At 39.3% G+C, this 20,047-nt stretch overlaps 1 protein-coding gene across 1 annotated transcript in view; it reads left to right on the top strand.

Moving 5' to 3' along the window:
- Positions 1 to 19,466, top strand: part of LOC127502037 (protein FAM110B) — a 41,691-nt gene extending 22,225 nt beyond the window's left edge. Inside the window, exons 2-3 of the mRNA XM_051874446.1 lie at positions 5,874 to 5,976; positions 16,955 to 19,466. Coding sequence (XP_051730406.1) covers positions 17,282 to 18,475 — 1,194 coding nt within the window. The 5' untranslated portion in view covers positions 5,874 to 5,976; positions 16,955 to 17,281 and the 3' untranslated portion in view covers positions 18,476 to 19,466. The remainder of the gene's footprint in view (positions 1 to 5,873; positions 5,977 to 16,954) is intronic.
- Positions 19,467 to 20,047: the final 581 nt, after the last annotated feature.

The following is a 20,047-nucleotide window of genomic DNA, read 5'->3' as shown; positions in this document are numbered from 1 at the left end:
AACTAACCTATGCTGCTTCCACACCATACATGCGTCAAAACAGCCGGAGCAACTTTTCTCTGTTTACGGATATAACAAGACATGCACGGGCGAGTAACATACACAATTTCCTGTGAAAACTATTCTATCACGTCTAAAAATATAAACACTTATTATAGGCTTGCCATAGTGAATCAGGGTAAGACAAGAACACATTTTAGAAGGAGGATTGATAATGTATTGCTCATTATTTAAATTTTGTTAATTTTAAACAAAAAAAAGTTACATAGGGTACCTTTTAATATACATTTTTCTTTTTTTTTTTTTACATGATTTTTTTTTTTAAATTTAATTTATAATTTTTTTGTGTGTGTGTGGTGGGAACAGACTGGGCTAGCAGAAGAAAAAAAAAATGTTAAGCCCTTCCTGGATTTACCTTTAGTCTTCTATCTTTTGACAAATCTGAAAAAGATTATTTTTGTAGTGGTGACACGGGTGGTGTTATGTTCTTTTTTCTGAGTTACTGGAGCATTGAACAGCCCTTTAGCTGAGTTTCCTATGGAAAAGCTTGTGCTGTAGTCTGTGCCCTTGGCCTGTGCGTGAGAGATGAGTTGGGCCGGCTGAGCCTTGACAAAACCTTTAGAGATTGTGAGGCAGCAGACGGGCACTGCAGCACTCCTTACTCAGCACAATGTCCTCTCTCTGTCTCTCCTCCCACCCTCCCATGCATTCCAGCAACTGCTGCTGTTCTGATCCTTTCCCAGACTCCTGTGTGTCCAACCTAATAATGAGGAGACTGCACATCCTCGTTCTCTGTCTAAAACAAACAGCGGCTCAGCTCAAATTCCTTCACTGCCCTACTGACGTTCACATGTCAGTCTGATAACATTTTGTATTGATGGCCATTCATGATTTTGCATTTTTAAAGATGTGCGATGACCCAAACACTGGGAATGGCTCATCTCATATACTGTACACTGCTATTCAAACATTTGAAAATATTTTTAAAATGTTTAATGCTCACAAAGGCTGCATTTATTTGATCAAAAATACACTAAAATGTAATATTGTGAAATATTATTACAATTCAAAATAACTATTTTTCCATTTTAATATATTTTAAAATGTAATTAATTCCTGTGAAGGCAACGCTGAATTTACTCCAGCATCATTAGTGTCACATGACCCTTCAGAAACCATTCTAATATGCTGATTTGGTGCTCAAGAAACATTTCTTAAGTTGAAAGCAGCTGTGCTGCTTACTATTTTTGTTGAAACTGTGATATGTTTTTTTTTTTTTTTTTTTAAGATTCTTTAATAAATATAAAGTCTCTTTTTTTTTTTTTTTTTTTTTTTTCTCCAAATTCGCCCATCATTGGCGTAAAGGTATTTGTCAGAAAGTTATTTTTCAACCTTGTGTACCAGAAGTGTGTTTGTGTGTGTGTGTGTGTGTGTATTCGTTGCCTCCCTCTCTGTATGAGCTCTCATTAAGCTGTTCTGGGTGCCGGCCCATAACTTGGCCTCTTTTTTCAAAGTGGACCTGCTATGGAAGGATGTTTTAGTGAAGAGACGCTCCTTGTTTCCAGCTTTTAACATACTAACAAACCTATTCATCTCCCTCCTTAAAGGAGGCCAGCCTCTCCCACACTGGCCTTGTTGGTAAACAAAAGATCCTGCGCAAAAGCCGCCACACCTCCAACCTGTTTGTCCCAATTGGGGCCTGTTCCTCAAAATAAACCTCAGTGTGTGGCAATGGGGAATGTTCCTTTAGTGGTTTGGGACTGTCCTGGTTTCCTGGAGAGCTTGAATTAAAGAGAGCCTCTGTAAGTAAGTCTTGTAGTATTTCTTTTTCCCAACTATCAGATGTTCCAAGAGAAGGCAGCATGGATTCCTTATGAATTGTTGAATGGTTCCTTTTATGTTTTCACCGGACCATTGGATGGACCTTTTTGTTTCCTTGTTAAAGTCACAACGGCCTCTGCAAGGTGGAGCTTTTGATTCTGTGTGGTCCTCCAGCTCCATTCAAACCATAACTTCCTCTCCTTTAGTGAAAGATCTTGTCTGATGTTCTCTGGATCTGTCTTCTAGATCAGTGGTTCTCAACTGGTAGGTCACAACCTAAAAATGGGTCTCAGGTTCTGGTATGATAAGTATTTTGTATATTTTTTGTAAATATAGCTAACCATACTATAGGATAGCAAATTTAACAGGTTTAAAAGGAAGGATAAACTACTTCCCATATATTTTGTTGAAATCAAACTAAAGTATTTTGCCACAAATTCATGTCAATATAAAAATAAACTTGTTATACTCAAACTATAAAAACTGACTGCCGAGAGCATGAAACCACAGGAACTTAATAGACATTTGGAACCAAAATTATAAATTAAACTATTATTATTGAAGCTCTTGTCATTAATAACTTTGTATTGTTGCGTCACAGTTTTGTTTACTTTTATATAATACTGTATTGGGTCACCACATGATGTCCAGAAGTAGAATCTGGTTATGAAGCAAAACCATTTGACAAGTCTCCCTGCTGTAGCATGTTTACTCATTAAAACTGGATCTTTGAGAGAGACTGATTCTGCTGCTGCTGGTGGCAGAAAGGCATGATGGGAGTGCCATCAAAGACAAGTAGCATCCAAGGTGAAGAGTTTGTCTGTGTGCATGAAAGAGACACACTGAACATAAATAGCACTTGCATTCAGCAGTATAATGTATTCTTGTGTCTGGCTGATGAGTGCTTCGCGGAGCTGTTGTTTAATGTCTAGAGTTTTAGTTTCCACTGACATCTACAGATCGTCTGTAGTTTCAGGGATGTTACTACGATCGTTTGTTAGATCTTTGTTCTCGTTTCGCACCATTTCATTCTCTGTTGTTTTTTAGTTTCACGCTGAAGTGGAATAGGAGTGTTGTAGTAAGTTAAGTTGACACTGTTGGCTGTAGATTTGGGAATTGACTCACCCACATGCTGTTGTATGTGATTCATGGCTCGGCACTCGTTTGGAATGATAATGCAGGCTTTGGTGTTTGCTCACAGATAAATGAAGCTGTGAAAGTCGGCGGTTGGCTCTGTGTGGAGTGCCGTCTGCACGGAATGCCAAATGACCACGTGAAAAGCGAAGGCTGTGCTTGAGTAGTATCTAAACCAGCTCTCAGCGGGATTTATGTTCTGCTACTAGAAGTTTCTAAAACATGGTCACCTCCGACCCTAGAATGCATGACTCAAAAAACCTATATACATGAATGCATAAATATGGTCAAAATGACTCCTGTTGGATTCGCTGGTTTTCTTCAATGAAGAAATGAAGGCATCCTGTTTTTATCTTAATTTTCAAAGAAAATATCAATTTTACTATACACAAATGTTTAAAGTCAGCATGAAATAATCATATTTTCTTCCCTATTGTGACATATATCCGAGTGAAAAATACAGGGCCTTGATTTTGTCCTTGGATCATTGGTGTTTGCTAATTGAATTTTTATTTATTGATTTTTTTTAAATAATGATTTGTGTGGATAAATCATTTATAATAAACACTGCAATATTCCATAAAAAAATTGTCCATTTTGATTTCATGGTGACTTTAAATGTTTCATTAATGTTAATTTGTAGTTCCCATGTACATAAAATAAAAAATGTGAATAAAACCTGTTTATTTAATAAAATAGATTTACATATTATTTTTAAAATTATTTAAATCTTATTATATAAATAATACATTTTAAAATAAATAAAATGTTTAAAATATTATATTTTATTTATTCAATTCTTTAAATAAACACACACACACACACACACACACATATATATATATATATATATATATATATATATATATATATATATATATATATATATATATATATATATACTGTAAAACATTTTCAGCTGGTTAAACTTAGAAATGTAAGTTCACCTGCTGCCTTAAAAATGTGAGTTAACTCAACTTGAAGATAAGCTTTGTTTCAACTCACAAATAGTCAAGACAATGCATTACTTTAAGTTAAAATTTAAACTTAAATAATGCATTGTCTTGACTATTTGTGAGTTGAAACAAAGATTATCTTCAAGTTGAGTTAACTTATGTTTAGTTGAGTTAACTCACATTTTTAAGGCAGCAGGTGAACTTTCATTTCTAAGTTTAACCAGCTGAAAATGTTTTACAGTGGAAACAAACACATGAAATCTGATTTTTTTTTTTTTTTTTTTTTTTTTTTTTAATTCAAACCACATTTGGAATTGGTTTGTAATGTGAGTCCAATCAGATTTTTACAGATGCGCCTTAGTCTACTCGGATTTCAAATTGTATTTTGCGTCACTCTTCACGCGACACATTGATAACGGTCAAATGATCAAAGCCCATAAGCTTTGGAGTGATGAATTGCTGAAAGTATTCATATGGTTTTCAAATAGAATGTCCAAAGATTTCGGTCATGACTACAGCACGAAACATCACAATATATACCGGTTCTGCACCACGACCCGACAGGGTGCTTGTGTTTGGAGAGCGAGATGATGCACCTCCATATCTCCTGCATATGTTTTGAAAGCCTCATCACATACGTGGATATGAATCTGATTTGCCTGGAGTCTGAACATAGCCTTAGTTGTCTGATATCAACTTCTGACTTATTTCTACTGGGAAATGAGCATTGCAGAAGTTATAGTTGCCAAATATTTACATGGTTATCACTGAGGAGGAGTACCAAAACCAGGTGCACTTCCTTGCACAGTGCTAGTAGAGGTCTTGCATCGTACATCCTGTGAGACACCCAGTCCTGTCATGCATCTGGACCTGGACCAGTGAGGGTCTGATGAGAAATGGAAGGCAAATCTTCCATTTCACTCCCAGGAAACACATAGACCCATTGATTATCCTCTTAATTGTTTCTGTAAGCTTCTCAAAGTAGATGCCTTGTGTTCTGTTGATGGATCTGTGAGTCTCAGTGGTATAGTCTGCTCAAAGTGCGTGCAATGTGAGGAGGAACCAGCTGACTAAATGTGGGTTCTGCACCTTCATATCATTAATCACATGAACTGTGTTGTGTTGAATTTTCTAGGGAGGGATGACATGATGAATATGCCTGTTTGACATCTCATCTGTGTGTCTTGATGAGTCTGAGGGGGAAAAAATTGTGGACAAAAAATCAACTATTAATAAAGTGATTCTGAATTTCTAAATTTCTAAATCTGAGTTTTGCTGTCAGGTTGTGTTCTAGGCTAGCCATAACTCTGACTGAGGTGATAATGTGGTTACTGCTTCATTAAAGTGCCGAGCCCCGAATTTGTACCAGGATTTTCTCATTACTTAGATGTCCACGTCGGGAGGAGCTTCCCCATAAAATGACAAACTGTAGCCATGTGAGCCTGCGAAGCTCCAACATCTTCTGCTTTCTGTATAGTGTCATGATGATTCATTAACACAGTAAAAGGGATGGAACACTATGAGCTCAACATGCAAACACTCATCATCCACTCGCTGTATTTATGTGGCCCACTGCGAATGTCCTTACTATCGCAGTCTTAGCTGAGACCGGCATCTAGGCTGTGCTGCTCAACACTGCCAGATATAAAATTATCTTTAACCCCTCATAACACTCCTTTGGTCACCCTTCGGATTTTACCGATAACGATAACTAGGTTGGATCATGCAGTTTTTTCTTTAAATGGATACTGAATGAAAACAAACATAACACTTAAAACAGTGCTGAACTTTAATAAAAAAAAAAAAAAAAAAAAACAGTACTGAACCATGAATTATTATTTTAATAATCTAACATTTTTCTCATTGCAAGTGTTTTGGTAATAAAGCAATCAGAAATCCATTGAGTTTACTGTTCATTGATTTGTGATGGCAGCATCTTACCTGCTGTTTTCTCTTGCCCAGGCGTCACCCCAACTGATAACCTACAGCAGCTAGAGGACAAGGGCGGCTCGGACAGCAGCTCGGACAGCAGCTCGGAGCCTGTTAAAACCTGAGCCACATAGAGGTTGGTTACTTCTTTGCTATTTAGTAAATGCTTTTTCATCCAGTAGAACTCATAGAGTACTAGTTGTAAAAACAATACTTTGAACAACACTAGCCAACCTACTGGCAATATACCAACAAACATTTCAAATGATATCCGCAGTGCTGGGGGCAGAGAAGTCTGTTTGCATTTCCAGGTCCTGCAAGTGTGTTGTGTTTGTTATTGTGTGTGTTAGCAGATGTTCCTTCACAGCAAAACAAGAGTTACCTGAGGGAGCAGCTTTTAGTGCAGGAAAAGTTTTTCCCATGTCATTTCCTCTTAAGCATATGGGTTGTACAAGCTGACATACTCCCTTTGATCATTTCCAATCCTTCAGATGTGCGTAACTCAGTATGTTCATCTGGGTAAACGCGATGATGAAGTCAAAGTGTTCCAGATTCACTAACAAGCCATTAAAATGTAATCGCATGATGTTTGGGATGCCATTTTTTTCATTGTCCACAATCAGAAAAAATATGTTACTTAATTTTTTGTTTTGTTTTTGTTTTGTTTGGATTTTGTACAATTGCAGGCTGATTGTTTCATGTTTTTAAGACCTGTGTCAAGCTAAACGTACCTTCTTTTTCTTTTCTAATCTGTTACTGTCAATCTTTTAGTTTTTGAATGCAAGAACATGTCCCTTGTGAACGACTTCTCACTGATTCTGTACTGCTTGTTCTCCGTAAGTGAGGCTCGGTGAGTCCAGTTTCCTGTTGTAACAGATGGTACTTGATTTGTTCATTTAAAAAACGTATTTTGTTCTTTCCGATAATTAAATTGACTACCCTAATAGTAATCCTTAGACTATAATACAATATCATGATGAACCATGTTAACACATGCGCTGAGACTGTAAAGTAATCCAATCCACAGCATCAGGATCAGCCAACTGAGGCCATCCTCAGTTCTCCATCACTACTGTCCTTCCACTGCTCCTTGAGTAGCACTAACGGGATTATTTCTTCTGCGTCCGGGAGGGATAAAGCATTGAGTGCACAAGAGTTTAGCGTCTTCTGTGAGGACACCATTTACTTTTTAATGGATGAGTCTGCTGTGGGTTCCTCATAGTTATTGTACAGTAAAACTGCATACATGCGCTCATCATTCATTCACTATTCTACGAGTGATCAAAGCCCATAAGCTTTGTGGTGATGAGGCAAGAGTAAGGTCATGAGTGGTGAGATCTGTCCCATGAGCTTTAGTACAGGATAATCTGGGTCATGGCTTTGCTCTCAATGAACCTCAGTCTGGGGTAATGTCCCTTGCATCCGTTTACACCAACTAGATTAACATTGTTCTCATTAACTTTAAGAATTAGTTAGGTATTGGTTGCTGCAAGAAACTCACACAACAAAGCTGTGCTAGAACATTCATATTCTCCCAGGACATGTTTCGGATTGTTTATACACCCTGCTTTTGAAATACTTTTAATACTTTCTGATAGAACAAACAGATTTGCAGTGGTCACTTTGTCGCATCCAGTGTGGACAGCTTCTAGCTGTTACGTTGCAACGCAGCAATGGTCGCGTCTGGTGTAGACATGGTGTTGCTCTTCTTCATGTGAACTTATGTAGCCAGGGTCCAAAATTAACACTCACAGAATGTCAAACGCTTCCCTGTTAGCATGGCCTTTGAAAATAGTTTAAAGGTTATTCCTAGAGTGTGTCCCAGAGGGAAGGGAGCACATTTAATTGTGCTAAAAGCCAAAGTTGCCCTCTAAAGAATACAGACAAATAAGCTTGTGCTTTGAAAAGCTCACCTGCAGTTATGCATGAGCCATAGAAGGCATATTCTGGTTATGTGCAGTTGTAATTTAGTGTTTTGTAGACCTTCTCAGAATAGATGCACTGTTGCTACCTGTGCCTGCCAGGTAGCCCTCGACAAATCACAGGACGTCCTGTGTTTGGTCTGGATGTCAGAATGATGCCTTTTAATAGGTTCCCTATTTACCTTAGGCTTTATTTTCAGAGCCTCTCCTCTATCACAAAGCACCTTTGATTTACTGCAGTGGCATTGAGATCACAAATATCCTTGAAATCGCTGTGGACCTTCCAGTGCCAGTATCACAAATAAAATTAAAGTGTCTAAGACAAATATGTCTTCTGTCTGGATATTTTGGCAGAGAAAATGTCAGATGGAGATGGTGAACTGAATGTGATGCCAGAGACTGATTTGTGTCCAGTAATATGTTTGCCACATATTGACATTTCTTCTGACTTTGAGTTTTTGTGATGTCTAGTAATATTTTCTTCTGCTCTCTAAAGTCATGATGGCTTTTGAATTTAAGCTTATATTTAATTTTTATGTGGATAGTAGACTAACCAGTAGACCAGGGGCGGTGAAACGTTGATCCTGGAGGGCCATTGTCCTGCAGAGTTTAGCTCCAACCCTGAAAAAAACACTCACCTGCCTGTAACTTTAGTAATCCTGAAGACCTTGATTAGCTTCAGGTGTGTTTAATTAGGGTTAGAGCTAAACTCTGAAGGACAATGGCCCTCTAGGATCAACGTTCCCCATCCCTGCAGTAGACTGTTCAGACCAGGAATGTTTCCTCCAAGGAGGCAAGGGAGGCAGTGCCTCCTCAAAAAATTGGATGAAAAAATAGTTTTTCACTAGTTTTTCTAAAGTAACACTGTCCAACAGCGACACCTGTGATGCAGGTAAAGTTACAGCAGGAGTCTTGCCTCCCCTGAGCTCATTGAGTTTTAACAAACCCTCTAAAGTGTGCAGGTGGGTTTGTTAGGGGGTAATTGAGAATGAATGGGGGAAAGTCATGTGAGAGGACGCAATGCCTCCATCGTGCTTTGATTGGTTATAATTGGTTTGTGCGGAAAATCCTCTTGTTTTCATGCGTGTTTGCGAATCGGTCTGAATAAAGAAAAATTATGGCATTAATGAAAAGAATAATTAAAAAGAAAGCAAGAAACTCAGCCTCTTAGACATCACCGCTTTGTCACGTCAAATCAAACTTGAAATGGCCTGAAAACATGATGACTGTGGGGATTTAGTGAGCAATCAGCTTGGTGAAATTGAAATTAAAGGTACATCTTCGTATTTTTGACCAGTGTTTACCGAGCTTGATGACTTATAAAAATAAGTTGACTTAAAAAGAACAGCTGAACATCAGTTCACAAATAAAATATATTATTTAAATTCTTACTGCCTTTAGTTATTATTTTGGAATAGATAAATAGTAAAAATGAGATTTATAATTTGTTTTAATAAATAGAACATAAATTACATAGTTAAATCTTGGGACATGTGGTCTTCACCTCACAGCCGGTGGAAACAATCGGGATAGGACTCAGGAAGAAATCATGTTCATGGATGGGATTATTAACGTTATTGTGGTATGAAGCAGAGCAGGATCGAGTGTTGTGGGAGCTGAACGAGGCCGCTGGAGTGATTGCGCAACACGCCGCGAGCAGCGGAACTTTTATTATGCCACAGTCGCCGGCGCCGCTTCCGCTTTTCCGGTCATGAGTATGAGGTAACACAGCTCTGTTTAACATATTAGATACATTTGAGTGTGTTGAAAAGGATGTTATGACGTTACTCTGTGCGTTCGCTCGGCGGCTGCTGTGAGACACTTCTTTGAGACACACTGCAGTAAGCTAGATTGATATTAGAATATCATTAAATGCTGGATGGCTTGTGTTGATAAATTGCATGCAATTAATTTTAAAACGTATTGTATGATGGAGAAAATTCTGTATTACTGTTACTAAAAATAAAGCTGCATCTGATTATGCTATGTTAGCTACTTCACAAAATAGTGTTTTTTTCTGAGGCATGGTAAAGCATGGTACTCGCAAAAAAATCAAGAAAATTAGATTTAAACAATAAGACTAAACGTGTTGAGCTATATAACAATAATTAGTTTTCTGTCTATAAATATATCAAAACAGGTGTTCCCTTGTCTATTCAAACATGTAATATATTAAAGCATCTTTGGTGTTTCCATGGTTTCTACGAAATAAAACCAGAAAACGAGGGTAACGCGAATATGACGCAATTGACAGGCGACTCCTCACACGTCCCGGGGCCTTGGTTAAAATTGCAATTGTCTCACGATTTACAAATAGTTGGAAACATTTGGGATATTGTAAGTACTCAAGTGAACAAAATATATAACACTGGCCTAGTGGTTTTTGGATATTGCACCTTTAATGTAAAAATACAATTTTTTTTTATTTTTTATTTGGTTTCTTTTTAATGTAATGTTTATTAAACCAGAAATATGTGACAAGATTGGGATATGAATTTACATTTAATATTATATAAACATTTAAAAAAACTGTGAGGACTTCGCCTCCTCATTTCAGAACACCACTGCATGCCACTGATTCAGACCAATGTGTTAAAAACTGCAGACAGGCTGAATGAAAATGCGAATTCACTCTTTAACAGTAACTGGCACAGAAAAGCAGAAATGCCCTGGTTACCCTGGTACACAAAGTGCTGCATATCTTTCCTTTTCTGAAACAGAATAAAGGAAGTCAAACAATAGTTACATGTTTCCAAATAGGCGTTTAGATTTTGTATTTGCTGTGATGTTTATCAAATAACACCAAATACACAAGAGAGCCGGTTCTGGATTCTTCCTCTGATTTTCACTGTTGCTTAGCAAAATCTGTTTGTGAGTGCCACCAATGTAGTTTTATATAACAGCAGCATCTCTGGGCATGTGACCAAAAGCGCAAATCTTACTGCAATGAAAAAAATTTGGTGTAGGATTTGGTGTAAAAATTGCTAGTAAATTTCACAAATAATTACAAAAAATGGTAAGTAACACACTGAATTAAATGTGAAATTTTGAAGTAGAAAGACTGAAATAGAATCGTTTTTTTTTTTTTTTTTTTTTTTTTTTTTTTAGTAAAACAGACTCAATATTTATATTATTTACAATGTCAAAAATCATTTTTTACAGTGTGATTAGCCAGTTTTTTAAAAAAAAATTTATGCAGTGCGATCACAGACAGATTAGAAAACTTTCAGCAGCTTCCTGCCGTCTGCCGTAAGCCAGTTATTTAAGTTTTTAAATATGAATATTTTTCTTATACACAAACACATCACTTTGCTTCAGAAGGCCTTTATTAACCCCCCGGAGCCATGTGGTTATCTTTTATGATGGATGGTTGCACTGTTTTGGGCTTCAAAATCTCATCCTCTATTCACTTCCATAATAAAGCTTGGGAGAGCCAGAACATTATTTAATATAACTCCAATCATATTCGTCTGAAAGAAAAAAGTCATATACACCTAGGATGGCTTGAGGGTAAGTAAATCATGGGGTAATTTTCATTTTTGGGTGAACTATCCCTTTAACGTCGCTATTGTTTTTAAACTGTTAAATGCGTTATTGTTTCGTTAACTTTGAAATCCCCCCCTTTTGATTGACCGGATATAATCGTCCCTGATCATCGGCTGTTTTTAAACAATCGGCTGATGGCTGATAGAGAAAATAATTTCTTTTATCTGCCAATACCGATTATTGGTCAATACATCTTTGATAATGAGTGATGCTGTATAAACTGAATGAGTTGAATGGATGCCCTGTTCTATTTCTGACGTACTCTGTGCTTGTGCTACTTCCAATAACAGGACAAATGGATTTAGATCATTTGTTGTCATGTGTCCATTGTAGACAAGCTGCTACACAGCAGAACAGACACTATGTGGTACTGCAACTGGTCTTGTAGCTTCTATATATGATATTATTATGTAACAAGGGCTCAGGCACATTCACACACACACACCTGCTGTGGCGGTGGGCCCATGTCTGGATAAGTGACAGGAGGGGAGAGCCAATGAGCTGCTCTCCCCTGAGGGACGGGGCTCATCTGCTGGCTCCATGAGTCACTAGACCAGCCCACTGCTCACAGCATACAACCAGCTCTAATGTCACAGCCCCATGCTGCCGCTGCTGCTGCTGCTGGTGTGAGCAGATAACAGATGGACACCAGAATCTGTTGCTTATATAGCAGTTCATCAACACACTGACACTCTCAATAAAACTGCTCATTCATTTTAGCTCTGTGCCATCATATCTAGCTGTGGTGTAATCTTACAAAACTTTTGTGAACGTATGGATATACAGTCGGGTCCAAAGGTCTTGCTTCCATTAAAGCTCAGTATATGTGCTTTTATTACACTGATAAGGGGTGTATATTTAAGAATTATTTATAAATAATAGTATTTTTATATATAAATAGGATTTTATTTATTATTTATAAATAATTGTAACAAATAATTTTATTTATTTTTAGATATGAAATATTTAGTAAGAAAATGTTTTGACACCACAGCCAAAGCAGGTTTTGTTGTGAAGCAGGATCATACTGTAGTTCTTCTCACCCTGAGAAATGTAACTAGAGGACGAGCCTTTAGGCAAATGTGATAAAAGGATTTTAGCTGAAATCCAGTCTTCTCTTTGTTGTATACACAATTTTGTAACCCAATACACCCAGTGGGACATTGCTGCTTAATATCATCTCAGAGTTTATAAACACAACAGACTTGTGAATCTCGTAATAACGTAACTTGCATCTATGAGCAGGACATTTTATATTGTTGTTTGAAGTAGCCATGTGACCTCAAAGCAGCAGGGTTTTTTTTTTTGTCAGTTTCTGTTTTAAACTGCCTGAGTAAAAACTGTTCGCGTGATCATCATGTGTTTGGAGTTAAAAGAAAAAAAATTGGACTCTCAGACAACAAGATGGTTTTAATGGCGGTGTTGCTACATTGCCAAACGGCTCAGCTGATGTGGCGTATTTTCTGTGATTTTATGACCTGAGGCGCACTGGAATGTGGCTTATGTGGTCATACAGTATAGCACTGATACAGCTGAGAGCACATTCCTAACATGGGAAATGTACTCGTTCATTCAGATGTGCTTTATGATCTGCTAGCTGAATGTAAGAAACAGTAAAGACCTCATGAAATAACAAGCAGTTTTCTGTCCTTCTGCTGAGTGCTGACACTACCCAGAAACCACTGATATTCAGGAGAGGGACTTTCTCATTCTAGAGAGTTTTTTGATTTGCACAAAAAATACTTTACGCCTCTAATTCATGTGAACAACAGATTTTTAAATCAACATTAATTTATAAATATGCTATTGTTCATTGTTAATTTGTATGTTTATAATAGATTTAATGTTCAAATATACTTAAAATGTTGACAATTTATTATTTATACGTAATGTAGCAATGAAGAAGCAATGTAATATTTATAAATGTATTATTGCTTATTTTTAATTCATAATGCCTAATGCATTAACTAATGTTAACAAATTGAATCTTATTGTAATGTGTTTACCACTAAAAGCCACAGAGTTCAATGTGGTCTTTTTCTTTCTGATAAACACTCTCGGAGATATTTTAATAAATATCCTGACGTATCCAAGCTTTATAATGGCAGTGAACGGGACCCATGAGTATGAGCTGCTGAAAGTGCTTCCATCAACATCAGAAACGTGTACTCCACACGGCTCTGGGGGGTTAATAAAGACCTTTTGAAGCGAAGCGATGCGTTTGTGTAAAAAAAATAACCATATTTAACAAGTTTTGAAGTAAAATATCTAGTTTCCGTCAGACCGCCTTGTGTAAAACTAAAAAAGAGTGTAAAACTCTTGCAGTTCAAAAAGCTTATGCTACATCCTACGCCTTCCCTATTTAACTTACGGAAAAAGTGTAACTGACGCGACACCAGTTTACACTTTCTTTGTAACTTTAATACGGAAGGCAGTCTGGCGGAAGCTAGATATTTTACACAAACGCATCGCTTCGCTTCAGAAGGGCTTTATTAACCCCCCGGAGCCGTGTGGAGTACACGTTTATGATGGATGGATGTGCATGGATGCACTTTCTTCAGCTCCTACTCGTGGGTACGGTTGGGTATCGAGAACTGGTTCCATTTTAGAACCGGTTCCAAATTTCAAAGAACCGGGTATTCGATACGATGCACGCATTTCGATTCTGTTTATCGATTCCTGACTTTTTTTCAGTCATTCTTGCACGGTGAACAGCAGTGAGCATTTTACAGTTGTGTCTATCTGCTAGGACCTGCAACAAGGACCTTATCTCATCACGCACATACGCAGTTCATTACAATCGGCACTGACTTTTGCTTCAACACTGCATTAATCTGAAGGAATGCACCGTGTTTGGGGCCGTTCACATGTCTGAAGGTCGGAAGATTGTATGTCCACGCACACGTCATGAGTGAGTTTATCTAAAAATCATACGGACGCAGTGATATACGACACGATTTTACGACCTGCCGATTTCCAAAGCAATTGCATGAAGTTCCGTGCCAAAAGCATGGAGTCAGAGGAAGGGATGGTTTAAAAATGATCAGGAGGTCGGGATTTGCTCGTAAGGTTAAAAAAAAATCGCCTAAAAAAAATCGCCTGCGAGCTCGTACGACAGCAAAAATCGCACCGTGTACGCCCGCCTTTAAGAGCAGAAAGGAATATTTACTGTATTACACACATGACAGGTATGTTTCTGATAAGGGCAAAGGATCACATGCAGAGGTCTCCATATGCAGGGAGGCCTGCATGTATTACTAATTGTGTAGCATGTCGTTTTAATGACCATTTTACCAATCGCTGTTTTATTTCAGCAGGCCAACTCACATGGATGGTGCGATGAGGTAAAGTGTTATCCTTACATGGATGATAAGGGTGAGCGGGTGCGTTGAGAAAGCCGTGGGGATTGTCTTTGGCTCTGATAATTCAGAAGAGCTTTGGAGGGAGATGAAATGATGTGAGATGGCTCTTGGCTGGAGTCCCACAGCTGGGCTTACTCTGTTTTGGGGGAGGGGGCTACAGCACTAAACACAGAGGATTAAAGGAGACTGTTTTTTTTCTTTGCGGGGGCGTTTGGGGAGATCGTTACAATTATTACTCTCTACATGACCCGTGTTTTAGACTCCTCTGTGTTCTGTAATTATGTTTGAAGAGAAAGGCCCATTCCCCATATGCTGTTTAGGTTTATAATCACTGACCCCTTGCTGAAACTTCTAAACAGTCATTGTTGATAGTGTTATCAAAGAACTGAAAGCACAGTTTTCATCACAGTCTGCTCATATTATGTCTAGCTAAATCCCAAGTGACTGCAAAAATTTTTTTTTTGCTGTATATGCTTGTTTTTTCCCTGCCAATGTCCTGCAAATGGCAAAATAGGTTTGTTTAGATAGCATTACTTAAGGTTATTCCAGAGCAGTGCTTTTATGTTAGGACTATCTGGCTGGTACATAATTCACTTTGATTTACTAGTAGAAGTTGTTTTTTGTGTGTTTTTGACCAGAAATATTGTGTTAAAAATATCTGTGGCATGTTGTCGATTTGCCACCGAAAAAAAAATTCGACTTGTGCCAAAAATGTTCTAAAAACGCTTATAAAAAGCACAATATATATAGATTTTTTTTTTTTCCCTCATAGACTTCCATTAGAAGCACATAACCTTCAGTGTGTTTTTCGAAATTATTTTCTGTGTGAATTGACAGCATGCCACAGACTGAGTTTAATTTAACCAGAATTGTCCTTTTAAAGGCCATCTTATTCTGTTTTCTCCAATACTTCCTCCTCTGACATTTCTAAGACTTTGCAAGCTAAAATCTAACCCAAAAGTAACCCTGGGGATGTTATAAGTGCTTGGGCGTAAAAAAAAAATGTGCTTTTGGGTCTAGTGAGATTCACTTGATAATGGGAGTTTTTGTAATTAAATTATATGATATTTCTGCAAAGCTGATTGCCATACAACAATAAAATCCCTAGTGAGCTTGTAATCACTGGATTTGAATGGCCTGCGGTCGGGATGTACTAACATGAAGAACTGTGTGTAATAACTCAGATATGGGTGCCATTATAGGATAATGTTTCACACAGGTTTGAAGTTAACTAGACTTTGTAATGGTCAACATACAATGTCACATCATGATAACATTCTGTACCGCCTAACAAAAACTTATTTGAAATAATAGACCATTTTCTACAATACAAAATGGTACAGATATGCTATTTAAGTAACTTCAAGCTATATAAGCAGGAAAGCATAAATCTATTGAGCTAAAGACCCTCGGTATGTGAAGACTTAAAATAAAAGCTCAAAGAAAGAAACTCTTTGTCGTCTCTGGAATGGCTGTGCTGATGTTTATTTTTTTATTAATCTCTGCAGCCCTTAGATTGAATCAGAAGATTGTCACAGACTGCTGTGCCATAAACTGCTTTGTCATAGCAGTTTCCAGAACTATTGTGGCCACCACAAACACTGTTGTCCAAGAACCTCTGTAATTACTTTTATTTATGAGACCAGAAACGTTTTCCACCATTTTGTGTTTCTTCCTCTCTTCAATGTATTTTTTTCTTGTCCCCCTGCAAATAGCCTCAGGGTTTTGGCAGAAACATGAGCCCTGATCATACATCTATATTTCTCTGGCTGCAAAAAGAAAACTTGCACACTCACACTTAAATTGCTGAATCATGGTTTCTTTGCAGTTTTATGAGAATAATTTGCCTCTTTTCACTTTCATGAGAATATATACATATAATTTTGTTATGAAATAATTATAAGCAATAAAAAAGAAGGCTGGCTTATCAAATTCTCTTTTGCTTTATTGGATGATTATACAGACGAACAGTGGTAATATATCATATAAACTAAGGATTTTCATATAAGGATGACCATTGCAGTTATACATATGGGACCACAATGCACTAGTCTACATAAATATTTCTAGATTTAAAAAGTCTAAGATTGTTTCACCCACACCCAAATACCACCCAAATGTGTTAATTCCACTGATATTAAGGGGTGTACATGTGTTTCTATTAGTTGTTTTCTCATGCTTACATCATCAGCCAACGGCATGCTAGAGTCGCAGCTCTTCCTGTTGTTGCTAGGAATGTGATGTCACCTGCTCCCTTAACATGGTTGGTCCTTGTGTGTTTCAGATCCTCAGCCTTGGCCAGGAACAAAGAAGCAGAGACAAGGCTTTTCCCCACAATCCTCTGGTGCTCCCTCCCAGCTGGCTGAGCCTGACGGGTTGTGCTGACACTGACTGGAGCTGAGTGCTCCCTTTTTCTGTTGCGCAGGGCCTGGCTGCGTGGAGGAAGCGGGGGCTAATTAATGAGCTGTGAGTATGAGGCCTCACTGCTGACAGCCAGTGGAGACAGGATTAATAGTCCGGTCATCTGGCTTGATGTGTGTGCCTCCAGGCTGCCCCTTGACGAGAGTCCACTGCGGAATCCACCACGGCGGCCGCCGAGAGACCAGCAGAGATGCCCACCGAGACGCTGCAGGCAGATAGCAAGCCCGTTGGCCAGGGTGGGGCCTTTGCCTCCGCGGTCCCACTCCGCATTCTCAACAAGGGGCCCGACTACTTCCGACGCCAGACTGAGCCAAACCCAAAGCGGTTGAGTGCCGTGGAGCGGCTCGAGGCCGATAAGGCCAAGTATGTAAAGAGCCAGGAGGTCATCAACGCTAAGCAGGAGCCCATCAAGCCACAGGTACTGGCCAAGCCCCCTGTCTGCCCAGTTCCTGTCAAGAGGAGTGGTGGTGTAGGATCTGGCTTGAAGGCTTCCAACAACAATGCCAAGTCAGACACTTGCGCAACCACCACCAAACGGGAGAATCTCAACCTGGAGATCCTGAAGAACATCTTGAACAGCTCCTCCTCATCCGAGGGACCTGCCAAGGGGACGTCGCACAAAGTCGGGGCACGCAGCTGGGCGCCGCATCGCTCATCCGAGCTGTCGGAACCTGGATGTCGTTCTTTTACCGACTCGCTCAAGGTACCACCTTCCACGCAAGGTCGACACAGTCCACAGGGAGGCAACTTGAACCTGAGTCGCAGGCTGCTGGAGGAGAGGTCGTGCGAGGCCGATGGGGAGCGCTCGTCGCTGCATGCCTCCCACAGCTCCTCAGACATTCGACGCATGTGCAATGGCAAGCCACTGAGAGCGGCCCGTAGCAGCAGCTCTTCCGCACCACCACTGCCGCCCAAGCCTAGCGCTAAGGCCTTGGCTGCTTGTGACAATGCTCCCCGCTCCCCTGAAAGAGAGACACTGGCCAGCACTGCTGCAGAGCTGGAGTTGGGCAATTCTGTGTCCCGCAGGCCTTCTCTACACCGCTCCAAATCAGACCTGAGCGACCGCTACGCTCGGGCCGGCGCAGACGTGGAGCGCTTCTTCAACTATTGTGGGCTGGATCCCGAGGAGCTGGAGAGCGTAGGTGTGGAAAGCTTTGCCCGAGCGAACTCTGATATTGTGTCGCTCAACTTCCGTAGTGCCAGCATGATCAGCTCGGACTGTGAGCAGTCACGGCATAGTAACGATGACCTAACCGATGAAGAAGATGATGCCGGGGAACGCGTTCCCTATGGAATTTCTGCCGTTGAACGGAACGCCCGAGTCATTAAGTGGCTCTACAGCATCAAGCAGGCAAGGGAGTCTCAGAAAGTCTCCCATGTCTAAAAGAGGGAGCAGACCTCCCCAATCCCATCTGGACTTGGTACCTGCTTATTTTTGCAATCCATGCACTGTCTTTGAAATCTCTAAAGATTACATGGCAAAGCCTTTTGAGTTGACGGCTTTTTTAGTCGCTTTTTGCATTCAGTGTTCGCTGTCTTCTGAAACTGCATGACTCCTTAGACACTCAGCCTCTTTGCGGCCTCAAGGTAATGCAGCTCATGTAGGAACCTCTTTAAAGATGGTTGCGTCAATGCCATCTCTGTGCAGAGAACAACTCATATTTCCTTTTTTCTTTCTGCCTCTGTCTATCAAACGTTTTGATGCCAGCACCTTTCAGGTGCTTATTATTTCACTTGGGTGCACTGAGCCAGGAAGCCATATCGGTATGAATGCAGAGCTGCAGTGTGTTTAGACTTCTTTTGATCCTCTCTCTCTCTGTCTTTTTTTTTTTTTGACTTGTTCTTATGATGGATATGAGCTGTATGTATATAAACCTCTGTGAATAGGCGCAGCAGAAGCATGTTTTAGTCTATTCTCGAGATCTCCCCTGCCCGACTTCTCTTGGTCAGCCTTGCACTGGTCATATTGTTCCAGCAGTATCACCACACCTTTCAGCTTCATGTGTTTTGTTTTCACTTTGTCTGTCGTCCATAAAGTTTTTGTTTTATTTTTGTGGTACTATTGTTTCGAAAGGTGTAAATGCTGTAAGAATATGTATATAATTTTCAGAGTTGTCGGAAAAGCTTTGTGTGATGACGAGTCTGATATGTTCCTCCATAGCTCCTGGTCTGTTTGCCCCCCCTTTGGGCTTGCATTGCGAGGCTGTGTGAGACTTTGTCCATAAACAAATCTGTACGACACTGTTGTTGCAATGACATATATGTTCGGTATATTGAAGTTTGAGCTGTTACTTAAAAATTTCATCAAAATGTTTGTTCACATTTAGTTCTTTTTCATTTCAATAAATTCAAAAACTTTTGTCATCAACCTCAAATGTTTAAATGTATTTTTCTGTTATTTATATATTTGATGCATGCATGTGATATTTTGCAGCATAAACATTCTTCAAAACAATTTATTTTGTGTTCCTCTGGAGAAAAAGTCATAAAGGTGTAGAACGACATCAAGGTGAGTGAATTATGATTTTTTTTTTTTTTTTTTTTTTTTAACTATCCCTTTAAGCAATCATAGAATGATTCTTGAACCAGCTCACACATCGGGGTAGTAAGTGGTGGAAAAATAACAAAGGCCAGTCATGTGATCCTCCTATTGCGGACCCTGAGAAAACAGCTGTCAAGTCTTGTATTCTCACAACTTGAGCATAGGCAAGGTCTTCCCAGTTTTGAAACCCTTTTTTCACTCTCTCATTGTAGCCCTCGGTCTGCAGGAGGGTATGTACTTTTAATTTAGTCGTTTGTGCTGCCTGCTTTCTCAGGGCAAGAGGAAATGATCTAATTCATCACAAATGTTTAGAAAGACCAGACCGCTGCACTAGAGGCCCCCTCGTTCCCCGGAGCACCTTACTCACTCCCATAAACAAGCTCAAGGGATCCATGGGTCACAAGCTGGAACACT

The sequence above is a fragment of the Ctenopharyngodon idella genome, chromosome 2 (genome assembly GCF_019924925.1).
Source record: "Ctenopharyngodon idella isolate HZGC_01 chromosome 2, HZGC01, whole genome shotgun sequence".
Classification (NCBI taxonomy): domain Eukaryota; kingdom Metazoa; phylum Chordata; class Actinopteri; order Cypriniformes; family Xenocyprididae; genus Ctenopharyngodon; species Ctenopharyngodon idella.
The sequence above is the reverse complement of the archived record's forward strand: the minus strand, read 5'-3'. Positions and strand labels throughout refer to the sequence as shown.